At 54.2% G+C, this 23,508-nt stretch overlaps 1 protein-coding gene across 13 annotated transcripts; it reads left to right on the top strand.

The window, feature by feature from the left end:
- The first annotated feature begins 305 nt into the window (after positions 1-305).
- afdna (afadin, adherens junction formation factor a) lies at positions 306-23,443 on the top strand. 13 transcript variants are annotated; one of them, XM_085937018.1, is made up of 38 exons: positions 308-644; positions 5,884-6,079; positions 6,168-6,280; positions 6,353-6,510; positions 6,584-6,744; positions 6,891-7,048; positions 7,384-7,468; positions 7,557-7,703; positions 8,188-8,232; positions 8,697-8,791; positions 8,867-9,117; positions 9,531-9,600; positions 9,666-9,804; positions 9,873-10,078; positions 10,347-10,367; positions 11,578-11,723; positions 11,798-11,892; positions 11,963-12,228; positions 12,305-12,448; positions 12,512-12,710; positions 12,916-13,022; positions 13,721-13,801; positions 15,314-15,379; positions 15,452-15,525; positions 15,809-15,927; positions 16,024-16,224; positions 16,305-16,396; positions 16,567-16,761; positions 16,831-16,981; positions 17,052-17,457; positions 17,535-17,797; positions 17,870-18,081; positions 18,147-18,326; positions 18,729-18,767; positions 19,274-19,408; positions 20,314-20,611; positions 22,426-22,510; positions 22,573-23,443. In XM_085937018.1, exons 1-38 carry the CDS (start codon positions 543-545, stop codon positions 22,739-22,741), a joined length of 5,670 nt encoding a protein of 1,889 aa, XP_085793144.1. In that variant the 5' UTR covers positions 308-542; the 3' UTR covers positions 22,742-23,443. The 13 variants fall into 13 exon arrangements, with proteins under 13 accessions (XP_085793142.1, XP_085793132.1, XP_085793144.1 ...); XM_085937006.1 differs by lacking the exon at positions 8,188-8,232 and having other exon boundaries at positions 307-644; positions 8,679-8,791; positions 16,828-16,981; positions 20,314-20,860; XM_085937008.1 differs by lacking the exon at positions 8,188-8,232 and having other exon boundaries at positions 8,679-8,791; positions 16,828-16,981; positions 20,314-20,851.
- The last annotated feature ends 65 nt before the right edge of the window (positions 23,444-23,508 follow it).

Below are 23,508 nucleotides of genomic sequence, written 5' to 3' on the forward strand. Positions count from 1 at the left end.
TTGTACATATTAAGCATCAACATGACACCGTTTCAGATTAAAGTGCATTTGTTTAATTTTTTGGGTATTGATAGTAAAAAGCACGCAGAGACCATTCTTTTGATGCCACTCCGATTTTCACATCGTTTTATTTATTTGAATAAATTCCAGAAAATACCTGCCCCAATATCTGTGATTCAGGCAAGAAAAAAAATGACCGATATCTGCAATCCAAATCGAGTTCTCGCGGTTCAATATTTGCTTTTGTCATACGTCACTTCCCCTGTGACGTCACGGCTTTGGACTTCAAACGGTTAAACCCAGAAGCGCGCGTGCCCGCGTGCCCGCGTCCTGTTGCATCGGGGACGCGCCGAAGCTCACCGGGGTTGGCCGAGCTTAAACCGAGCACGCACAAACGCAGACAGGTCGCGGCAGAGACGAGACGAGACGGAGGACGTACTCGGACTTGGTAAAACGGAGCAGCCAACCTCCATTTGGACTATTTTATTTTTATATTTTGAAGTTACAAATTCACCCGAAGAGGGTCGGAGAGACGGTGCACCATGTCGGGCAACAGGGAGGAGGAGAGGAGGAAACTGGCCGACATCATCAACCACTGGAACGCCAACCGGCTCGACCTGTTCGAGATCAGCCGGCCCACGGAGGTAGGAGATCGGCTGGTCTCTGGTTAGGAGGATAGGCCGCGGTGCGGCGGGCCTTCCTCCCCCGTTTACTACGTTATCCGGGAATGCCGTTGACGAACCCGCGCCGTGTATTAGCCGATTTGCTCCCCGGGAAGTCCCGCAAGTTCCGCGCTCGGAGGAGGAGAATGTACGCCAGACTCCCTTGGGAAAACTGGCAATTTAAGATGCCGTGCCTGTACAGTCATTCAACTGAATAAAATGATTTATTTTTTTTACATTTGGACTTTTAAAACGTTGTAAACGGTTCTCGAGGCTTATATCAGTGGCGTATTTGGAGTGGAAATCAGGCAGGAATTGTGATTTGACGTAGCTAGGTAGCGGCTACTTGCTACCTTACCGGACGGACACAGCTGTGCGTTGGGGAGCTGAAGAGGGAATAACAACAGCCTTCCCAAAACACAACACAGCCAACAATTACTAAGTGACTTTTTAAATAACCCCTCTCTGTGTTGGGGCAAAGTAAGCGGGTCGTTCCGTAGCGAACATCGGCCACTTCTTTCCAAGTGTTCAGGTGTCATGTTGGCTCGCCAGCGTTCAGGCTACGCAGCTGTTAAAAGTGGCCCACTTTCCAAGCGAGTCTGGCGGTGTTGTTCGCTACCACCGAGGGCACACTTGCTAACGCGCTAGTTATGCTCGTTAGCTACGCAAACTCCTACCCATGTGAAAGCTGGACTTGCTAAACGCCTTCTTCAATAACATGTTTGTAGTGTAGATGACGGACGTTGTTTGTAAACGTCACGCTACGCGAAGGTAGCTGCGGCTAGCAAGCAGCAGCAATAGCAACATAGTCAGAATTTAATAAATAGATACAAGCATGACTATTTACCCGAATTATTCATGGCAAGTTGTTTTTACTTGATGTAAACAAGCTAAGTGCGTGTCACACGCCCCCTACTTGCCAGGCTGTTTGACATGATCACCACAAATTGCAACATTTTGTCTTGTTCTTGGCTTTTAGGATGGTAACTAACAAAAGCACGCCGCGTTTGTGTCCGGCAAAGTCCCCATGGTGCTTCTAACAAGTTGATCAATAATGTCCACCTAACCCGAACATCTCACAGCTGACTGATTTTGATTTATGGCCGGCGTTGCCATTGTGTCAGCTGCTGTGTTTTAAGCGGGCTCACCCTGCCCAAACCCCTCCTTCCTTCCTTCTTTCCTTCCCCTCTTCCTTCCTTCTCCATTTTGGATAAGGAGAGGGGGGTCACGGGGTCCCCTCCTCTCCACTTGAGCCGATTAATTCAGCCAGCCAGCCAGCCAGCCAGCCAGCCAGCCGTTGGCTGGAGTTGTGTACGCCGATGATTAACTGACACGGCGCCAGCTCTCAAGGCCTCTTGTAAGTCTGTTACTATACGAGGGCCGGCACAACAACAACAACAACAACAGGTTGGGTACTGCACAGTGCAGAAGAACGAGCCTGCTTAGTCCGAGTGGACAGTTTCTCAAGGCCTCTTCAAGTTTGTTTCTTTTCAAGGGCCAGTACCGATGCGTGAGTTACTGACCAGACCGTCAGAGGATCTGATTCAAAGCAACGTGGAGAAAAAAAAGTAGTTTCTAAGCTGGCTTTAAAGTCATCTCATTCCATTTGTATGCAGCATTACGGCCAAATGCCGCATCATCACGTTTGCGCCCACGTCATGCGCTCCAGTCTTTTTTTTTTTTTTTTCCTGGATGCTATTTTAAGTAGAACGTACAGCTAGGTACTGACTCGTCTTGTTCTCCCCCCCCATCCACCACACTCCTGATAAGATAAAGCTTGCTTCAGAACGTCTTGTTGGCTCTGTGCTTTTTTTTTTTTTTTGCTGGCTCGTGTCTTCACACGTCACAAGCCAAAAACTGTTCTTGGCCTAATTACATCAACAGAAAATTCTCCCCGCCAATTTGTCAAAAGTATGAAGGAAAGTTGCTATCCAGTGTGGCGAATTGAACGCCTGCTCCTGCACAGGAAGCAGGAAGTGCACAGGAAGCGTGTGCTAGCTTGCGATTGCCGCCTTTCTTTTTCCATATTTGTGCATGTTTGGGATTTATTTTGCTACAAACGTGGAGGTGGGTTGTTGATGGGGTGGCTTTGGGATTATTGACATTATTGGCTGATAAAAGGACAGGACCCCGAGCTTTTGGTGAAGCCACGCTCGGGCTTAGCGATATGCTCGCCTCAGCTCCAACGACAATAGCGCGGGCACGCACACGGGCGGCTCTGAATGCGCGTATCTGCGTTTGCATTGTCTCAGTTGTTTTTTGTCCGGCGTTGACGTGTGGCCCCTCGCTGTCACGTCGCCGTGGCAACCCAGTCCTTTTGATTGGGGAATTTAGCTCGTTAGCCACCAGTTAGCCGGGCGGCTCGCCTGAAAGCCGAATAAAGCCGTGTTGTTAATTTGTCGTTTATTTGAATATCGGACGGGTCAGCGGCCTCCCGTTGCCGTCGGATCCTGCCAGGTCAACGGGGGGTTACACCATTGGCCCGCGGGGGAGCCAATGGGCCGCCGGCGCCGCGTACCGACGCGAGGTGACAGCGCTATATCTTTGGAAGGGGCGGGCCGCTCTGCCGAGCACACACAATACACTTCTTGTTTTAGCACAAGAGGAAGGAATGAAGAGATAAGGGAGCGCACCGAGCAGGAATGCAAGCGCAACCCACGTTGCTTCCCAAGTCACAAGCGGCTCGCGTTTCTTTCTGTGCGTTGGGCCCATTCACACGGGAGCTCTCGTTTCTTCACAACTCCTTTTGCATTCCAGGCATTCCTTCGACTCCACATGGAAGCCGGCGCCAAATCGTCACACGTGAGACGATTAGATCCTGACTCACTCGGTCGGACGAGAGTGGGATGACTGTTTAGGGAGCCTTTTTTCTTTTTTTGCGCCGGTATCGATCCCACGCAAGGGAGATTAATTGCAGCCCAAGTACGACGAACGTTTCTCCTCCACATGGAATTTAAGAGCGGGGGGGGACGTTGTAAATTAGGCTCGTTGTCGATAACGCGTAAATAAATGCCTAACTTAAAATAAACACACACACAAGGAGCAAATGCAACATGCAGACTCACATTTGCCCAAAGTGATTCGGGCAATTTTCCCTTTCCTTGTTTGTCCACCTGAGACATCTGAGAAGTGGGCCACTTCCACGGGAAACCCGACACCCGGCCCTCACGGTCTCCATGGCGGCGCGCCGGTGTCGGGTTCCACTCGTCCATGGCGGCCGGCTCGCCGCTTGATGAAAGTCTCCTCATGGGTTATTGGGACGGGGACGGCGAGAGAAGGGAGCGGCGAGGACCGGGATGTCTGTGGCGCCCCCACTTGTTGCACTTGAGGATTGAAATTGATTGGATTCGCATGTTGTTGCGCTTCCTGGGAGGGGCCTGGACAAGCCAGCATTGTTTCAACTGCTGCGCCGGCTGACCAAGAGCCGCAATTTCTTTCAAGTTGGGAAGAATTTGACGAGCCTTCTGATTCTGCTCCAGAACGTTTAGCTCGATTCAGTTGGTTGGTCACGTTTTGCCTCGCTTGTGAGACCTGGTTAGCCTTGCACACACGCGGCCTTGAGCCTTCCTGACCGTTAACGAAGGCAGCGACCACAAATCTGATTTGTGGGCCCGTTGTCCCACCTGAGGTGATTTAACGCTGCCCCCTTCCCACAATGGCTTGCTTTGAATCAGTGCTGAGTGTGTGTGTTTGTGCAAGCGCGCTCGATACTAAAGCAGAAACTGGCCCAAAACAAAGACATTTTGTGCCCTTTCATTCATCCGCCTCCTTTGTGCCGATGCGGCTCATTTTATCTTCAAGCCGGATTGCCCAATTCCACTTCCAACTATGGAAATGGCATGAATAAAAAACATAATGACAAATTGATACATTCTGATGACTCGTCAAGCTCGAATGAGCACGGCCCACTGCAAAGCTCTCTCTCGTTCCTCTCCTTGACCTTCTGGTCCAATGTTGCTGCAGGTGGGGCCGCAACAATATTGACTTCATTTTAGTAAGCCTGTGTGTGTGTCTGGAGGAGAGCGAGATGACGCACAGCTTTAGGAATCTATTTCTAGTTTTAAGCAAAAAGTCCTTCTCCCTTCAAGCTCATCTTTATAATGCTAAATAAATCGAAATGGAAGTCCTCAGCGTCACCATGGCAACGCTGTCTGCCACCCGCACGTTAATAGAGCAAAACAAAACACGAGGGCCAGTGTGGTTTTGCTTCGTCACAAAATCGCAAGTTTTTTTTTTTTTTTTTCTCTCTACTTTTTGGTCAGAAACCGGCCTGTTCCATGTTGTTACTTGTGTTGCTAATGTTGTCACAGAAGACAAGATTATGCGGGTCTTGGAAATGTCAGCGTTCTAAAAAGGCTGCCAGGGAAGAAGGTCGCCAAGGTCACGTTTGGAACTCGCTCGTCGGCACAGTAGCGTGGAGGAATGCGTTCGTTCCTTTTTGCAAATAAAGAAAGGGCCGCGCAAAAAGTTGCGAGGGCTTTCCAGTGACAGGCGCCGAGATGAGGAAGTGGACTTTGGCACGGGAAGAATGGCAGGATTGGAGCGAGGCCGCAGGAGGAGTGGCGCGGTGAACTTTGACCCTTAGCTCGCCGTCTGCGCGGGGTGTGCGCGTCCCGGCTAGCAAACATACCGTCTGGACTTCCTGCGCTTGAACTTGTCTGCAACGCCTTTGACGGGACGCGACCCGCTCTATCCTTTGTTTGCCAGTCCGAGCGGGCCGCAGTCTCCGCGGTAACAGTCGCCACCGGTTACGCAAGCCGGGAAAACGGCAAGCGTCCGCGACCCACATTCCAGCGATAAATCACAACACGCGCACGCATTCCCGACCCCGCCCTCGCTATCAAAACGCCGCTCAGTGTTTCCACTCTGCGCCATTGAGTCACATGTGGCGCGAGAAGGGAAAATAGGGCGTGGCCTCTCCAAAGCGCAAATAGGTTTTGTCATCTTATTGTTGTCTGGCGATTCCTCGTGTTGCGCTCGTTCTACGTGTCAACACCGCCCTCCTAAAAGCACATTTTTCTCATATGACTTTGTTTTTAATAGGAAAGTCAACAACAGGCAACTTCTGTTTGCCAACACGTGTCACTCACCAGGACAGGCTCCGCCTCTTAAAGCCACACACATTCAATGTCACAAATAAAAAAAAATATATATATATAATTTCTAAACGTCGTTATCATGATCTCAGTAGTTTTTCCGTGTGTTTGTGTGGGATTCGCAGGACCTTGAGTTCCACGGCGTGATGCGCTTCTACTTCCAAGACCGCATGGCGGGCAACTTTGCCACCAAGTGCATCCGCGTGTCCAGCACGGCCACCACTCAGGACGTCATCGAGACGCTGGCCGAGAAGTTCCGGCCCGACATGAGGATGCTGTCGTCGCCGCGCTACTCCCTCTACGAGGTCCACGTCAGCGGCGGTGAGTCGCGCGCGGCCTCGCCCTCGGACAAACGCTCGGTTAAAAAAAAAAAAAGAAAAAAGAATGAAATGGAAATTGTGCGCGTTAGAAGAGCGGCAGCTGGACCTGGACGAGAAGCCGCTGGTGGTTCAGCTCAACTGGAATAAGGACGACAGAGAAGGACGATTCGTCCTCAAGAACGAGAACGACATTCTGCCCAAGGTCTGCAAACGGGCCGCTGACCCCCATTGCGCACCGATCTAACCCAAAACCTCTCCTTCCTTTCCCGTAAAGAAGAGTCAGAGCAACGGGCCCGAGAAAGAGAAGGACGGCGTAATCCAGAACTTCAAAAGGACTTTGTCCAAGAAGGAGAAGAAGAAGGAGAAGAAGCGGGAGAAGGAGTTTTCCCGGATAACGGACGGCGACGAGCAGATGCCCAATCGGGACGACGGGTAGAGCTCACGTCCGCCGCTGCTCGAGAAGCTTCTCGCCGTCTCACGTGTTGGCTTTGTCATCCATCCGCAGGGAGAACAGCCGGCTGGCCGCCGAGGTCTACAAGGACATGCCCGAGACCAGCTTCACCCGGACCATCTCCAACCCGGAGGTGGTGATGAAGCGGCGCAGGCAGCAGAAGCTGGAGAAGCGCATGCAGGAGTTCATGAGCAGCGACGGGCGGCCCGACTCGGGTACGACGGCAATTTGCCAACCGACTCGTGGGCCTTCCTTCCACATGCTTTCCACATGCCTCACTCGTGTGCGAAGTTGCCGACGTGCGTCACGAACGCCGCATTAACCTCTACTTTTGTGTGTGTGTGTGCGTCGCCCACCACAGGGGGCACGCTGCGCATCTACGCAGACAGTCTGAAGCCCAACATCCCCTACAAGACCATCCTCCTCTCCACCCGGGACACGGCCGACTTCGCCGTGGCCGAAGCCTTGGAGAAGTACGGCCTGGAGAAGGAGAACCCTCGAGAATACTGCATCGCCCGGGTAGCTATGGAAACGCTTCTTTAAAGCCAGCATTCCCTCATGCGGGGTGTGCGACAATGTTTTGCAACGCACACAACATGCAAACCTCAATGGAATGACTTTGATGCGGAGAGCAGATGCTGACGCTTGGCTTTCTTCCACGCGGCAACATCACGCGCGCTCGCACGCACGCACGCACACACGCGGCTTATCATTGTAATTTGCTGATGAGGTGGCGGCACAAACACTCGGGTAGCTTAGTAAGCTCGACAAGCCAGAGTGCGGCGGCTGTGCGGTATCAAAAGATTCCATTCCAAAAATGTTAAAAGCTGCCTTTTGTGTTGTTTATTGTGTAGCAAGATGACAAATCTGGCAAAGAGGCCATCCTGGACGACGGCGAGTGTCCTTTGCAGATCTTCAGAGACTGGCCTGCCGACAGAGGTCAGTTGGCGTTCGCGCGTCTCTGCTGCCCCCTTGTGGCGCCCTGGCAACATTACAACAGCAATGTGAATTTCTTTTTATTTTGCAGGTGCCTTGGTTTTCCAGCTGAAGAAGAGACCGCCCGACTATCACTTGCGCAAGACGAGGAAAGCAGATGACAAGGGCCTGCAAGGGAAGGACGGCTCCGGGCCCTTGCCCCCGGAAAAACTGCCTTATCTGGTGGAGCTGAGCCCGGGTACGCACTCTCTGCATGCCGAGCACATTTGGTCTTCTCATGTTGACGAGTACAGATGTGGCACGTGAACTTTGGGCCAGCTCGTAATCCAGCGCAGTCCGTGCCAAACGCTTGTCTGTAATTTCGGACGTATGGGCTTGCTCGCTCCATTTGGAAATGAAGGGAATCCCAAAGTGACTTTTTTTTTTTTTTTTTTTTTTCCCAGCTCGACTTTGCCTAACGTACCTAACAAGCTTGTTTCTTGCTCCTGACCTGAATTAGCCCTCAACCCACCGCTCCCACTAACACATGAAGCGAAGCGAATAATGATGGGAATCTTTTAGCTAACCAAGTTGCGCTGCATTTTCACCCTGTGCTGTGTCTCTTTCTTTTCTTTCCCGCTTTCTCGTGGCATGGTGCGGCACTGCTGCTGTGCGTGTGTGTGTGTGTGTGTGTGTGGCGCTCCTTGTGCATGTCTTCCGCTTCCTGTGCCTGCCTGCGCTAGGGCGAGGGAATCACTATGCCTACTACGCCTATCGGCATCACGAAGGTAAAAAGTGCATCTCACATTTTCTCACTGTGTTAGCGCCGTTTGTCATTTCAAAGCAAAAATAGCGTGAGGAGTGAAATGAAAATGGCCCAAATTCAGGTATTTTTTAAAAATAAATTTTACGCGATCCACTTGAAGCGTCATGCTTTTTTTTTTTTTGCAGTATTTTTAGCTGCAGCTCTCTGAGCAAATGATTGGGTATCAGAAAAACCTCCGTTTTTTTTTCTCTCTTTCCTTCCTTTCACCACAGACGTCAACTTTTCCCTTCTCACTGTTCTTCCTTTCGCTTGTACTAAACTGCGCGTTAACTAACCATCACTAACGGCTCGCCAATTGCCACCATTAGTCATTTGAAAGGTGCGAAGAGTAAAAATTGAATAGATCATTTTTGTTGTTCTTGTTTTTTTTTTTTAACTTTGCTGCCTTTTTTTTTTCCATTAATGAAGCCCGCCCTTGCGTTGCAGACGGATCAGACTCCCGCGACAAACCCAAGCTGTACCGGCTGCAGCACAGCGTCACCGAGGTGGGCTCGGACTGCACCGACGACGGCGCCATCCAGGTAGCCAGCCGAATTCGGCTCCCCCGCCGGCCCGGCCCGCGTGGCGCCGCCCGTGACGTTTGCTTGCCCCGCCAGCTGCTGGGCCCGGGCGTGTTGCCTCACCACTGCAACCTGACGCACAGCGAGGGCCTGGTGACGGTGACGCCGCGCGGCCCCGAGGCCGAAACCTTCGTGGACGGCCAGCGCGTGGGCGAGACGGTGGCGCTGCGCTCTGGCGCCACGCTGCGCTTCGGATCGGCGCTGGTCTTCAAGTTTGTCGACCCGCTGTACGACCAGGCCGCCAAGAGGGAGCCGCCGGCCGCCATGCGCGCAAGGCACAAGTCCGGGTGAGCGAAAGGAGCAGCCGGTGTTGGATCTGCTTTCAATTGTAATTCGGGCCGATGAGGTTTGAGATGAAGGGAGCAAATGAAAGGAGAAAGTTTGCGCGGGGCCTCTAATCTCATCAGGGTGGGGCCTCTTCATCTTCCTCCTTCTGGGCTCCCGCACTCGCCTGACCGATATAATCAAGAGCGTGAAAAGGATCATTTTTCGTTTCAACGTGAGGGAATGGTGGCAATCTTCGTCTTTTGCAAACATTTTGCACACGTCTTCATTGTGTGGTCGCAAGTGGGTCGGTTCCTCCTCAAACATGACATTTGACCACATGATTGCGGCCTTCAAAGTCTTTCTGGAAGAGTTTAGTCAGACAACCGGCGGTCAGTCACGCTGCTTTTTTGTTTGTTTGCGTGCGCCACTGCAGGAGCGTTCCCGACACCACCTTTGACCTCCAGGGTGACATCCACGGCGTGGCCGCCATCCCCACCAGCAAGGTAACGCGCCATCTTGACCTCCGTGAAAGCGAGCGAGGTCCCAGCGGTGCTCGTGCTCCTGGCAGAGCTCCGGGAAGTTGGAGATGGAGCGCGGGATGGTGAAGCCCATGATCCGAGGCGAGCCGCAGGACGGCCGGACCCAGGACGGCTCGGGGGACCGGCCCGACCTGACTCTCCCGGCCAGCATCGAGTTTCGGGAAAACTGTGAGTCGAAACTCTGACTCCGCATAGCCGCCGCGCTCGCTTCTGACGCGTGGACTTTTTGCACGCAGCCGAAGACACGTTCCTGTCGGCCATCATCAACTACACCAACAGCTCGACGGTGCACTTCAAGCTGTCGCCCACGTACGTGCTGTACATGGCGTGCCGCTTCGTGCTGTCTCCCGCCTACCGGCCCGACATGTCGCCCTCGGAGCGCACGCACAAAGTCATCGCCATCGTCAACAAGATGGTGAGCATGATGGAAGGCGTCATCCAGGTGAGCGCTCGTCAACCCGTCCGTCCGTGCTCAAAGCTAATGCGCTAACGTGCGAGTGAGTGGTGGCCCGATGGCTCATTTGTGTGGCCGCTTTTTGAGTTTCTATTTGGATGAGGTTGTTGCCAAGACCTGGAGCCAGAGATGCTCCACTTCATCTTTAAATGCGACAAAGGACAAACTTGTGTGTGTGTGTCGTAGTGTAGCTGTTGACGTGTTCTCTCTCTGTCCTGTGAATGTGTCCCTTCTTCTTCCTCCTCCGTCCATGCAGGAAAGTCCTGAAGGGGATCAGGTAGGATAGCACATGATCACTCTTGTGCTCTCTCTCTCTCTCTCTCTCTCTCTCTCTCTTTCTTCCTCTTTCTTCTTTGTTTTTTCTGTCTTTGTGCTTCTTCCCACTTGGTTGTTGCTGCTGCTGCTTCTACTGCTGCTGCTTTTTTATTGCTGCCACTCTAACAGAAATATAAACAAAACAAACATCGACACTGATTCCTTGACTTCTGGGTTTTTCCCACATTACCACCTATCGCTTGGTTTATTTATTTATTTATTTTTTCTTCCAGCAAACTGCAAGAGAAGAGTGTCAAACACTTTGATTAGTCCAACTCTTGGCATTAGGCACACACGATTTGATGTAAGAAGTCAATGACGTTCTTATCGTAGTTATGGAAGAAAGTCAAGGCACCAGTGTAGCAGAAGCTAACGCAGCCTTCCACAGCTGGACGCGGTGACGTCATCCCCGGCCGACTAATGATTCCATTCAGCTTCCGGGACCCGCCTGGCTGCCACTAAAACCAATAGGAATGGCGGGCGGCCAAGCCCAATGCGAGTTCCCATCCGCCCGCGCGGCGGTTGCATCCTCGCTCGCGTCTTGTGTGTGACGTGACGCTTGTGAATGCACAAGTCTTTAACGCTTCATCTGTCTCTTGTTCCCTTTCTGGAACTTTTGGTTTTGGATGCGCTCGGTCGGCTCCTTAACAACAACAACCGCTCCCGACGATAATTGGTTTGTCTTCTCTTTTTTGCTTCAGTTGACTTTTTTGTTTCCCAAGGTGGGTGGGGATAGACAAGTGGCCGCTGTGATTGGTGGATCATATTAACCAATCGGCTCCTCAGACAGCAAGCCCCTCCTCCCGTCCGGACAACAAAATAAGAAGTTGCTCAATGAAATTATTGATCACTGTAGACCTGGCGGACTTTCATCCAAAGTCTGTTATTCAATTTGAGGGTCAGGATAGAGGAGTCATGAAATGCCATAAGGTGGCGCCGCTGAGCATTAGTGGAGGAGGCGGCTGCCGTCTGGCGACTTGAACTCGACCTGCGGACCGGTCGCTCGTGTCACTGCCGAGCTCACCGTTGTTTGACTGCAATGAAGAGGGGGGGCGGAGTTTTGCCGGGCATGTGTCTATCCTTCGAGTAACACCTCGCGAGCTCTCGACCGCCACTGACAGCGACGGGGCATTGGCGCTCACGGCGTAAACGTGTCGCGTCTTTCTGTGCAGAAGCAGAAAAACATCGCGGGCGCGCTGGCCTTCTGGATGGCCAACGCGTCGGAGCTGCTCAACTTCATCAAGCAAGACCGCGACCTGAGCCGCGTCACGCTGGACGCCCAGGACGTCCTGGCGCACCTGGTCCAGATGGCCTTCAAGTGAGTGGCACTTCACCTTCGTCTTGGCACAAAGCCAACGACGCGTACGAACCGCGTGCGATGCGCCTCGGCAGGTACCTGGTGCACTGCCTGCAGGCCGACCTCAACAACTACATGGCCGCCTTCCTGGATGACCCCGAGGAGCACAATCCGCAGAGACCCAAGATAGGTAAGTGTCCCAAACTGTGTGCATATTTTTATATATTTATATATATATATCTTTTTTCCTCCCCATCCAGAGGACGTCCTGCACACGCTGACGGGCGCCATGTCTCTGCTGCGGCGTTGCCGCGTCAACGCGGCGCTGACCATCCAGCTCTTCTCGCAGCTCTTCCACTTCATCAACATGTGGCTCTTCAACAAGCTGGTGACGGACAGCGAGTCGGGCCTGTGCTGCCACTACTGGGGCGCCATCCTGCGCCAGCAGCTCAGCCACATCGAGGCCTGGGCCGAGAAGCAGGGCCTGGAGCTGGCCGCCGACTGCCACCTCAGTCGCATCGTGCAGGTCGGTCGGTCGGTCGCTCCGTCTCCTTTGATTTGGCAAATGGACAGAACGGAGATTGTAAGATTTCTTTGTGTAGGCCACCACCCTGCTGACTATGGACAAGTACTCCATGCAGGACGTCCAGAACATCCACAGCACTTGCTTCAAGCTCAACTCGCTGCAGCTGCACGCTCTCATGACCAACTACCACTGCGCCCCCGACGAGCCTTACATCCCGCCCGTAAGACAGCCATCCGCACCGAACGCCGATCCCGTAATGACCCCCCCCCCTCCTCCTCGCCAGGAGCTGATCGACCACGTGGTAGCAGTGGCGGAGAACACGGCGGACGAGCTGGCGCGCAGCGACGGGCGCGAGGTGCAGCTGGAGGAGGACCCTGACCTGCAGCTGCCCTTCCTGCTGCCCGAGGACGGCTACTCGTGCGACGTGGTGCGCAGCCTGCCCAACGGCCTGCAGGACTTCCTCGACCCGCTGCTGCAAAGAGGTCGCCGCCGCCTTCTGACGTTCGACACGCTCAAAATTCAAATTGTTTGATGTGAAACAAACGCAAAATCTGCTCGCCTTTGATTTCACTTCAACGGAAAAGCGACATTGTCTCTGCCGGAGATCAAATCAGTTGAGTCAATAACTTTGTTGCTTTTGAAACATTGTGTGACTTTTTTTTTTCTCCCCCGTGTTTTGGCCGCCAGGCTTCTGCCGGCTGACGCCGCACCCTCGCTCGCCCGGAACCTGGACGGTCCACTTTGAGGGGGCCGACTGCGACAGCCACTTTTCCGCCGTCGACAACTCTGACATGGTACGGGCCACGTCGTGCGTGCGTGCGTGCGTGTGGTCTCATTGCCACTCGGCACACACGAGTGATGAGGGAGTGTTGAAGTTATAAAACGCGCACATAACGTCTCTGTCATTGGCGCCTTTCTCGCTGGCTTGAATCCAATTTCACGACGTAAACACACTTTTAGCTTTTCACTGACATTGTGGGAGTGTCCCCTCCCCTTCCGTCCACAAATGGCCACCTCATAAAGACAAAAGCGTCCATTTCAGCGCCAAAGTCCGGGAAATGCGGACGCACGCTTTGCGTCAGTGAAAGTGAGTCATTGTCGCGGGCGCGCTCATTAACTCGTCTGGCGCTCGCCGCACAGCGCCGACAGAGGAGGCGGGGCGACGACACGAAAATTGGATGCAGACGTCTCGTTTTCGGCACCTTGAGAGAAAATCTGCTCCTCTGATGTGGGAACGTGCGACCCTGCGCATCTGCGCTTGGGTGTGTGCGTGTGTGTGTGTGTAGCTGTGGTTTCCATTCATGAGTGGCATCCAGCAACCCGCAGTTCTTCGGCGGTTCTCCTCCCTCCCTCCCTCCCTCGCTCCCTCCCTCCCTGCTTTCTGCGCGCCTCCTCTGACTGTCCGCCACTTAGTCGTTTTTCTGGAGGTGCCACTCTTGTCGCTCACCGCTGTCGTTTGTCTTTTCTGGTCTTTTCTCCCTCGCCGCGTCAGCCAATGAGGAAGGAGCCGGAGGTGGTGACGGTGACGCTGAAGAAGCACAACGGCATGGGCCTCAGCATCGTGGCCGCTAAGGTAAGGAAGGGTTAGGGTTCTGCTGCTGTAGCTCACCGCTCGCATGTGTAAATAGCTTCCCGTGAAACGCAACGCCAAAGAGCGAGGAGCCAAACGCCGTCCAGATGTTCTTGACGCCTTTAAATGTTTGGATTGAGTCTGTCACGAAATGGCTCAAGAAAATTTTCGAAAGGCTCTGTCGTTGCGGCGAGTGAAGTTGAAATAGAAAGCCTCTTTCCTGCTCACGGCCGCCCGCCGCTTTCCTGTGTGGGAAGGAAGCACGTCGAAAGGAAGCCTCCTGGCAGCGCCGCGCTTTTTTTTTTTTTTGGGAAACCGCGCTCAATCGCTCAGCATGTGTGTGTGCGATGGGAACGGCAGGTTGTCACACAGCTGCTCGGGCTGAGCTCCGCCTTATGTAACCCTGCCGTGTGTGTGTGTGTGTGTGTGCGTGCGCAAAGCAGCGCTCCACCTCAGTGCAAGCAGCCGGCGTCCCGGCTCGCAGCTCTTCTGGGGAGGAATTCCGCCCGCCGCCGCTCAGGAACTTTTAAGACTCGGCCGTTTGGAATTTCTGGCGGGCGGCTCCTGTTTTGTCAGGTGTTTGAGCGTCAATGCTGCTTTTGAAGTTCAGCGCTGCACGCTAACAGGCAAAAACGTGTGTGCGTGTGTGGACCGGTTTGGAGCAGGACATGTGGTTCTCCGTGGTGGGGAGGAAAGACCAGGTATGTTTGTTGAAAAAGCTCCGTTGGGTTTCAAAGCTAGTGGCGGTGGGTCGGACGAAGTCTCGCGTGCTGCGAGCCGGCCTCGGGGTTTTTCGCTCTGCACTGTTTGCTCAGCTAATGATTAAACTGGCGAGCACGCACACGTCGGCACGTGACGGCAGGCGTCTGCACTTCACGATCCATTTGTTCAGTTGTAGGCGCGCTTAGTTTCATTTGGAATTCAAATTCGCTCACAATTTGTATCTCAAATCATCTCCCCTACTTGATAAAAGGAATCTTCTTTGAGTTTTGATGGCTGGCTATCCAGGGCTGAAACAATGAGAGCACCAAAAGTTTGCGTCTTTGAAGTTCTGCTTGAGTGATTGTTTGTTTGTTTGTTTGCTTGCTCGACGGAACATTTGAACAAGTTAAACAATAGCTTGCGAAATGAACGCCCCCCCCCCCCTTTCCATGTGGTCACCGACAATGGGGGGATGTCTGATTTCCTGTGCTCCAGCAAGTCTCATTTTGTCAGCCTTCACGGCCACTTGAGCGCATTTGCCTTTTCAAAGTTGGACGTGGATTTGTTTGGCGCGTGGGGCGAGGCCACTCGCAGCATCAAAATATTTCGGAAGACGACAGAGCCTTTGGGCCTCGCTTGTTTGAACACGCGTGATGCGAGGCAAAATGGGCATAACCACAAAAAAAAATTGGCTTCAACTCTCGTGTTGGCTTACGCTAAAATTACGCTTCTTACATAAGAAAACACTGAAGAGTAAAAATATGTCAGGTCAGGTGGTGCTCACTGGATTGCGGATGTTTTGTCCTCCTGCAGGGCGCCGGCCAGGAGAAACTGGGCATCTACATCAAATCGGTGGTCAAAGGAGGCGCCGCCGACATGGTTGGTACCGCACAGACGCACGCCCGCACACATACACACATTGAGGCTTTTTTTTTCTTTCTGTGGTTGTAGGACGGGCGACTGGCAGCCGGCGACCAGTTGCTGAGTGTGGATGGGCGCAGCCTGGTGGGCCTGTCACAAGAGAGGTGAGGCGGCCATCTTGTTTTGCAGCGTTCACACCATCAAAAAAAAATCATTTCCAAAAACACAGCATACCGAAGGAGACATTTTGTGCACACACAAGAGCTCCCAGGTGTCCGAATAACACACCCTTGCTATTGCATGATGGGATTATACTACCACCTAGTGGCCAACTTGCACCTGCCTGAAGGAGCTGCCATGAATGAATCATGTTCCTCGGACCGTCTAATTCTGTTTCAAGATGTTATGACTGAGCTTTTTTAAATTTTATTTGTGGTGCTGGCGCAGGGCGGCCGAGTTGATGACCAGGACGGGATCGGTGGTGACACTGGAGGTGGCCAAGCAGGGCGCCATATACCATGGGCTCGCCACGCTCCTCAACCAGCCCAGCCCCATGATGCCTCGAGGTACCCGCCCCGCCGACTCAAAAGCAACGCGGCGGACAGGCTCGGAATACCTTTTGACAAGATCAGTGACGATCGGCTCTCCGTGACTTTGCGCAGCCTCGGACCGCAGCCGCGAGAAGAACGGCAAACTGCGTCCCAAGAGCGAAGGCTTCGAGTTGTACAACAGCTCGGTGCCCAACGGCTCCCCGGAGAGTCCGCAGGCCGGTTGGGACGCTTACCCGGAACCAAAGAAGATGAGCGGGGAGGACCGGCTCCTCAAAAACCGGGCCGACCACCGCTCCAGCCCCAACGTGGCCAGTAAGCGCGTGCGCGTTGCTGCTCTAAACTAATGCACGGAAACGGCGTCCTCTGGTCCTCAATGAGCGCTCTCTCCTCAGATCAGGGCCAGAGTCCCGCGAGCAAGCCAGTCTACCCCGCTGGACCCGGCACCAAGATCACCTCTGTCTCCACCGGCAACCTGTGCGCTGACGTAAGTGGCGTCGCCCGCCGCTTTGCTCTGGCGGCCAATTGCACCCGCCTGAGGAATTCCGCAAAAGTCACACTGAAATGTCAAGAGCACCCTCATGAGAGTTTTTTTGGGGTTTTTAAGTCAACCAATTTAGTGGTCTGTGAATAATCTTCCCTATCTGTCTCTGTCAGGATGAACCTTCACCTCCGCGCCCAGAGGCGTACCCAATCCCCACGCAGACCTATGCCCGGGAGTACTTCACCATCCCGGCGTCCAAGAGCCAGGACCGCGTGGTGGGCCCTGGGCCGGGACCCTCGCAGCACTGGCAGCCCATGGAGGACAGGGAACGGCTCCCCTCAGTGGACAGCATGCACAACAGCATGAAGGTACCAAATAGTCGTCGCTACAAGAACCCAAAACATTTGAGCCCAACTAAACCCCCGCGACCCCAGCAGCGGGTCAACCACTCGCAGGAGGACATGTACCCTCCTCCGTCCGGGATCCTGAGGCAGGACGAGCGCATGCAGCAGCACTACCAGCAGGAATACCAACACAGAGACCTGGACTACCAGCACAGAGATCTGGACTACCAGAGGGGACCTCCGGGTAAGAAGCTCAACGTGTCACGAAGACCACCGAGATTTGGAACGGCCAGACCAAATTTGTGTGCTTCCAGGTTTGGCGGGAGCGGAGCACTGGGTTGCTCAGCAGCAGGTTTTGTCCTCGCTGGAGTCGTCCACGTCCAGTCAGGAGCACCTCAACTACGCGACGGCGTCTGGCAAGAACCAGAAGACGGGGCCGGGCCGCTGGAAGACTCCCAACGCGCCGCACGCCGCGCCGCACGCCGCGCCGCCGCACTCGGTCCAGACGGCGTCGCGCTCGGACCTGCCGCCGCCCCCTCCTCCGCCGCCGGCCACCTACCCGGACGCCTACGACATGTACGAGCCCCACGCTGAGATGCCTCTGCCGCCGCCGCCCACCGGCGCCAGCTCGGCGACGGCCCAGCAAGCCGCCGACCGCAAGAAGCGCGAAGAGCAACAACGCTGGTATGAGAAGGAGAAAGCCCGTCTGGAGGAGGAGAGGTCCGTCCATTTCTGCATTGATTCAAATCTGCCCAGCGTCAGAATCCATTTTATCGATCTGTCTCTGATTTCCACAGGGAGAGGAAGAGGAGGGAGCAGGAAAGGAAGCTGGGTCAGATCCGGGCCAACCCCGTCATGCCCGTCCAGCCCCACAACAATGGCGGCACCTTGCCCCCTGGCCCACCCCATCACTACCCGCAGCAGCAGCAGCAGCAGCAGCCCCTCCCTCCAGCTTCCATGGGGCCCCCTCACGCGTACCCGCCCCAGCAGCCCCCTTCCAGACCCGAGAAGCTGGCCAGCCTGCCTCGCTCGGCCGTGCCTCCCGCCGCCAACCCTCCAGGTAGCCAGCGTTCCCTCGCTGTCCTCGATCGCGGCCCATTTCCTGTCTAATGTTTTCTTTGCGCGGCGGCAGGTATGGAGACGGTGATCCGGGACCTCCTGCCCCAGCAGCAGCCTCGCACCATTGAGCGGCGAGACCTGCAGTACATCACCATCAGCAAGGAGGAGCTGACCAGCGACAGCCTCTCGCCTGACCCTTGGAAGCGGGACGCCCGCGAGAAGGCTGAGAAGCAACAGCAGCTTCACATCGTCGACCTGCTGGACAAGGAGATCCAAGAGCTGCAGGTAGGCAAAGAAATCATTTCCGCTCCCGTGGGGACGGACGGCGTAAATCCTTCCTTGTCGCTCAGTCCAAGCCGGAGCGCACGGCCGAGGAGAGCGACCGTCTGCGCAAGCTGATGCTGGAGTGGCAGTTCCAGAAGCGTCTGCAGGAGTCCAAGCAGAGCGACGAGGACGAGGAAGAGGAGGACGACGAGGACGTGGACACCATGATGATCATGCAGAGGCTGGAGGCCGAGAAACGAGCCAGGGTGAGCCACACCGACCGACCGACACTGAGCCCTTGGACGGAGCTGCTCACGGACCCAAAAGCAAAGCCAGTGAATGTGCATCTGCAACATGCTTCTGCCATTGCTTTGCCATGTTGAGCTGCTTCCACGCGATTGGCTGGAGGGCCGGGTGGGCGGGGCCGGAGCGGCAGCTGTCCAAAGACGGACGGACGGTCCACTGGGCCAGCGTGAAAGAAAGAGTGCAGCCAATGTTTTGACTTGTCTCTATGTCCTCCCTGCCTTCTAATTTCCAGCTTCCTCTTCCCGCCCCCCCTTTTGAAATATTTTTTAATTCACATTCCCCTGCACTTGCCCCCCCCCCCCTTTCCTCCCCTCTCACGCTGTACTCTTCTTCTTCTTCTTCTTCCTCTCCTTGTTCTGCAGCAGCAGACTGCTGTCCCAGCTATCTCTGTTCTAGATTTGGTATGTTTCTTCCTGCTCATGACCCCGCCTCCCTGTTAACCCCGCCTCACTTTTTCAATTTGGGGGGGGTGACCACGTGGCCCATGTCCCGCCAGCCACCCGACCAATCGGGATGATCGTTCATCATTGTGGTTGTGCGTGGGTGTGTTGGGGGGGGGGTGCTTTTGTTTGTATTTGTCTACTCAAACTGTATCTGGTGGGTTACCATGACAACATGTTGGAGTGCATAGGGAGGTGGCACCTTGCATGGCTGCATCACAGGTTGTGTTTCATGCATGACGAGCTGTGCGTGTGGTGGGGGGGGGGGGGGTCTGGCCATCCATACTTAGGTGTGTGTCGACTTTCTGGTGCATGTCTGTTAGGGCCTTGAAGTCAAATTTTATTTTTCAGACGAATCTGAAGAATGTTCTGCATGCGCACGCTGCTGCGCCCCCCCACCCGAATCACTTCATACATGACAAGCGTGTCTTTGGGTGTGAGCCACTGACGTCCCTTCTCTCGTCCAGCTTCAGGACGAAGAGCGGCGGCGCAAACAGCAGCTGGAAGAAATTCGCAAGCGGGAGGCGGACGAGCGCACCAAACAGGAGGAGGAACGGCGGTGGCGGGAGGAGGAGCGAGTCAAGCGGGAGGCGGCGGAGAAGGTAAAGACTCTCCTTCATTTTGTGCTTGATTTCAAGTTGTTGGATTCATTGTCCCACCTCCAACTTTGGACACCTTACTTACTTCATTTTCGGACTCAAATCTTAAAAAATCATTTCCTTTTTGCCCAAAGTTCGTTTTTACCTGAAGTGACTTTAAAAAAAATCTATGTGGAGCACGAAGGTGTCCAAAGGAAGGAGCAAGAAAAACCGACATCAATTCATTTGCTCATTCAGTCCCGTGCACGGTTTTGAGTATTTGTGGACAAAGCCTTTTATCATTGTCTCATGTGAATTATGATGTGCATGTCGCCCACCCGCCCGCCCGCAATGGCCCTTAAGCCCCGCCCCTCGCCCACCCCCACATTGTGCTCACCTCCAGCATGTTTGTTGTCATGTCAGAAGTCATTTGGGGTGCTCTTAAGAGGTCATTATCATCGCCTGTCCACCCGCCAGCCCTCCCCGCATACGCACACGCACATCTTCACACCACCAACCAACCACCTGCTCCTCATCATCCATTTCCACAATAATGCTCAGGTTCTTCACCTGATGAGTTGTAGCAGTCATTTAGCCATTCCAAAACTACAAGATGAAGGTGACGTCCGTCCGTCCGATGCGCTAGCACCAGGAGCCACCAATCCAAAACATACACTTGCACACAGCGGGGCGGGGCGGGGCTGGGCGGCGCTGGACGTAGGCCAGGTATGATGAAAGTAAAAGAGGCGCGAGGAGGGGGTTCGCCCAAATGGGGGTGGGGGCATGCCGCGCACATGACGGAGGTGAGTGCAAACGTGCGCCAAAGCAGCAGTGTCCTGACACGCCGCGCCCACGAATGGGAGGTGCCCGGAGAAGGGGGGCGTCGGAGGCCAAGGTCACTAACGGCTTGTCGTCCCCCCCCTCGCCAGCGGAGGCAGGAGGAGGAGTACTACACCCGTCTGGAGGCAGAGCGGCGCCGGCAGCACGACGAAGCCGAGCGCAGGCTGCTGTCGCCCGACGAGCCGGCCGGTCTGTATCGGCCCCCGCTGCCCAGGGACTACCAGCCCCCCGCCCCGCACAACCCTACTAACACGCCCCCGCCGCCCCCGCAGAGAAACGCCTCCTACCTCAAAACACAGGTGGCCTCACCCGACACGCTCTACACGGCCAAGTTTGTGGCCTACGCCGGCGACGAGGACGATGACGAAGAGGGCGGCGGCCAGCCAGGTCAGCTCAAGCTGTCGGCCACCCGCAAGTCGTACGGCGACCTCCCGGGCGCCGGCGACGCCGCCCCCCTGCTGCGGCGCGGACGCCCGCAGCAGCAGCCGCCGCCCACTGCACGCAAACCCCGGCCGCTCTCGGACGGCATCTTCCTGTCTAGCTCCTTCCGGCCGCCCAGCGCCAACAACTCCAACAGTACAGGGCCGCCCCCCCTCCCCGCCAAGCCCGGCGTGGGCCCCCCAGGAGGTGTGCAAGGTAGAAGAGCGCGAGGGGGAGGCTCACCACAGCGCCCTCCGCAGGCCCCGGACCTCCCTCTCCAACGCTCGAGCCCTTCTCGTCGTCTAGAACTTCTTCTAGCTCATCCTCCACTTTTTGTCCTCTTTGTACGTCCTCCTCCACCAAGCCCGATACGCATACAAAAACACCAAGTGTTGCGGCCCTGCATTTTATTGTATTTTGTTTTTAGCTCCAAACACACTTCGATTTTTCTTTTTAAAAATACATTTGCTACCGCTACCAGTCAATTTAAATCAATTTAATGTTACCCTTTTTGTCAAAAAAAAAAAAAAACATTCCCAAATTATAACTAAAAATTAAACGAGCCCTAAAAATTTGCCCACCCCCCCCAAAAAAAACGGAATATGCTGAACCTTTTGTGTGTGCAGCGGGCTTGTCTTGGGTTGAAATTTCCCTCCCTGTCCACCAGCCAATCAGATGGTTTCTTTCGGTGTGGGTGTTTTTTTTCCCTCCTTCATATTTTTGGGGTTTTCCTCGTCGTCACCCGCGACCTGCCAAAGCCCCCCCCCCCAAAGCTCCGATCAGCCAACAAAAAGAAAAGCAATCGATAATCTCGCCTCCACCTTCCTTCCTTCCTTCCTTCCGCTGTAGATGGACGCCCGTCCCGAGCAATCACCCAGTCGACCAATCATAGTACTGTTGGTGTTGTCGCTCCCGCCGGCCCGGCCGCTTGGGGCCACAGCCCTTTTCCTGCACCTTGTGCCTGCCGCAAACCCGACCGCCGCTTCTCTTTGTCTGCTTTGCTGCCACCCGCTGGTGACTATTTGCGATGGCGACGTGCGACACTTTGTTGCCTCCATGAGTTGTATTGATTTGTTTCGTTGCCTTTTCTGTTTTTAAAACGATACCCGGACGGAGGAGTCCATTTTAAACATTGCAAGAAGGAACACAAATGCAGCAGCAACACATATGGACAGACAATATAGAACGAAACCCAAATATGTTTTTTTTTTTTTCTTTTCTTTTTTGAACTCCCGGGAGTGTGCCGAGATGCCAGGCCGCAGACAAAGAGAAGCCCGAAAGGCGTGGCGGCCGCTGGCTTTTTGGAAGGCCGACTTTGCTTGTAGTCGCAGCCGAGGAGATCCCGCGCCCACTAACTCCACCGCTCGCATGGCAGCGTGCGTTGCATGTCGGCACCTCGCCGGCCAATAGCGTGCAACCTGGACGTCCGTTGCTTTTAGCGACTGCTGCTACTACTCGCTGCATCCTTTTTCTTTTTCACGTCTACAACATGTGAGCCCGGCCCGCTTGTTGGCTCTCTAACCCTGGGTGGATGTTTGCTGCCATCCACACGTTTGTTTCCTTCCTCTTGAACTTAGTTGACTTCCTTCCTCCCTCCCTCCCTTCCTTCCTTCCTTTGTGCTCGGGCTGCTCTGTCTTCTCAAAAAATCCAAAGCGTTGAGAAGGTGCCGGTTGGCTGCTTCCGAGAACTTGAAGGCCAAATTTCAGGCCAGCGTCCGGCAGCTTCTCAGCGAGTCGCACGCGGGCGGGAAACGCTTCTGACTCGCCGCTGTCGCCGACAGGATTCAACTCGTACACTGGAAACTCGGCAGGAGTTGTAGGATCCGGAGAGTTCTACAAGGACCCGAGGGACAAATGGACCAAGAGGTGAGTGGACGGAGACTTCTCGTATCCCCCGGTTATTCTTATTCTGTGGTGGTGTGGCGCAGTCAGGAGCAGGAGAACATCCCGAGCGGCGGCGGCGGCGACGACGCCCCCCCCGAGAGTTTGACCTTCAAGGAGCGCCAGCGTCTGTTCTCTCAGGGCAAGGAGGTGTCCAACAAGGTGAAGGCCTCACGCAAGCTGATGGAGCTGGAGAACGAGCTCAACACCAAGTAGTGAGACCGCCCTCGCCTTCCACCTTTTTTTAACATTTTTGAAATTGGAATGGTTGAAGAAGTTTGCGGTGACTTTTTGACCACTCGCCGCCCTTCCCGCCACACACGCACGCACGCACTGTACAAATTCCATCAGCATATTCGATTTTTTTGGTTGTTGTTGTTGTTGGTGGTGAAATGGTGCTGGAGGGGCTGGCTGGGAAATTTTCATGCTCATTTAAAATGGATTTTTTTTTTTTTTTTTTCCCTAGCTTCCAGAGATTTTAAGTGGTTAGCTTTTACACCCGACAGACATTTTATTTGACTGTTTGATTCTTTTTAACTGACACTGTTACTTTGTGCTCTTTCTGCTTGGGGGACGGACATTTGAGAGAAATGCTCCATCATCTCCAAGCGCACATGTAAATAATTGCCACTCCGACTACTGTACAAGCCCCCGAAACGAGAATGGCAGGAGCAACAAAAACCCCAGCTAACGTTAACTCAATCTGTGGTCTTGTTTTTTGTTGTTTTTTTTCCCTCGAGCTGCTGCGTGACGTTGGTCGGTTCGTTCGTTTGACAGGCGAGAGACAAAAGTAGGCCCTTTTCTAAAGCCGATGTTCATTTTTGGGTTTGGCAGAGGAACGGACGGGATCACACACCGGTTTTTATGTTTCGCCTTGTTTTGTAAATCATTCTTAATAAATACAGATTTTGCAACAAGCGCAGGCTCTGACTCGACTCTGACTCGACTCTGAGTCTTTTCGGCACAATCGCAAAACAGCAGGT

The sequence above is a fragment of the Syngnathus leptorhynchus genome, chromosome 18 (assembly GCF_054491065.1).
Source record: "Syngnathus leptorhynchus isolate UIUO chromosome 18, UIUO_Slep, whole genome shotgun sequence".
Taxonomy (NCBI): domain Eukaryota; kingdom Metazoa; phylum Chordata; class Actinopteri; order Syngnathiformes; family Syngnathidae; genus Syngnathus; species Syngnathus leptorhynchus.

What these genes read in the sequence shown, in the direction of transcription:
- afdna (XM_085937006.1), top strand. Translation starts at nt 543, where the DNA reads ATGTCGGGCAACAGGGAGGAGGAGAGGAGGAAACTGGCCGACATCATC. An exon ending in CGACCCGCTGCTGCAAAGAG is followed by an intron (nt 12,711 to 12,915) that starts GTCGCCGCCGCC and finishes TTTGGCCGCCAG; the next exon opens with GCTTCTGCCGGCTGACGCCG. An exon ending in AGGCCGAGAAACGAGCCAGG is followed by an intron (nt 18,327 to 18,728) that starts GTGAGCCACACC and finishes CTTGTTCTGCAG; the next exon opens with CAGCAGACTGCTGTCCCAGC.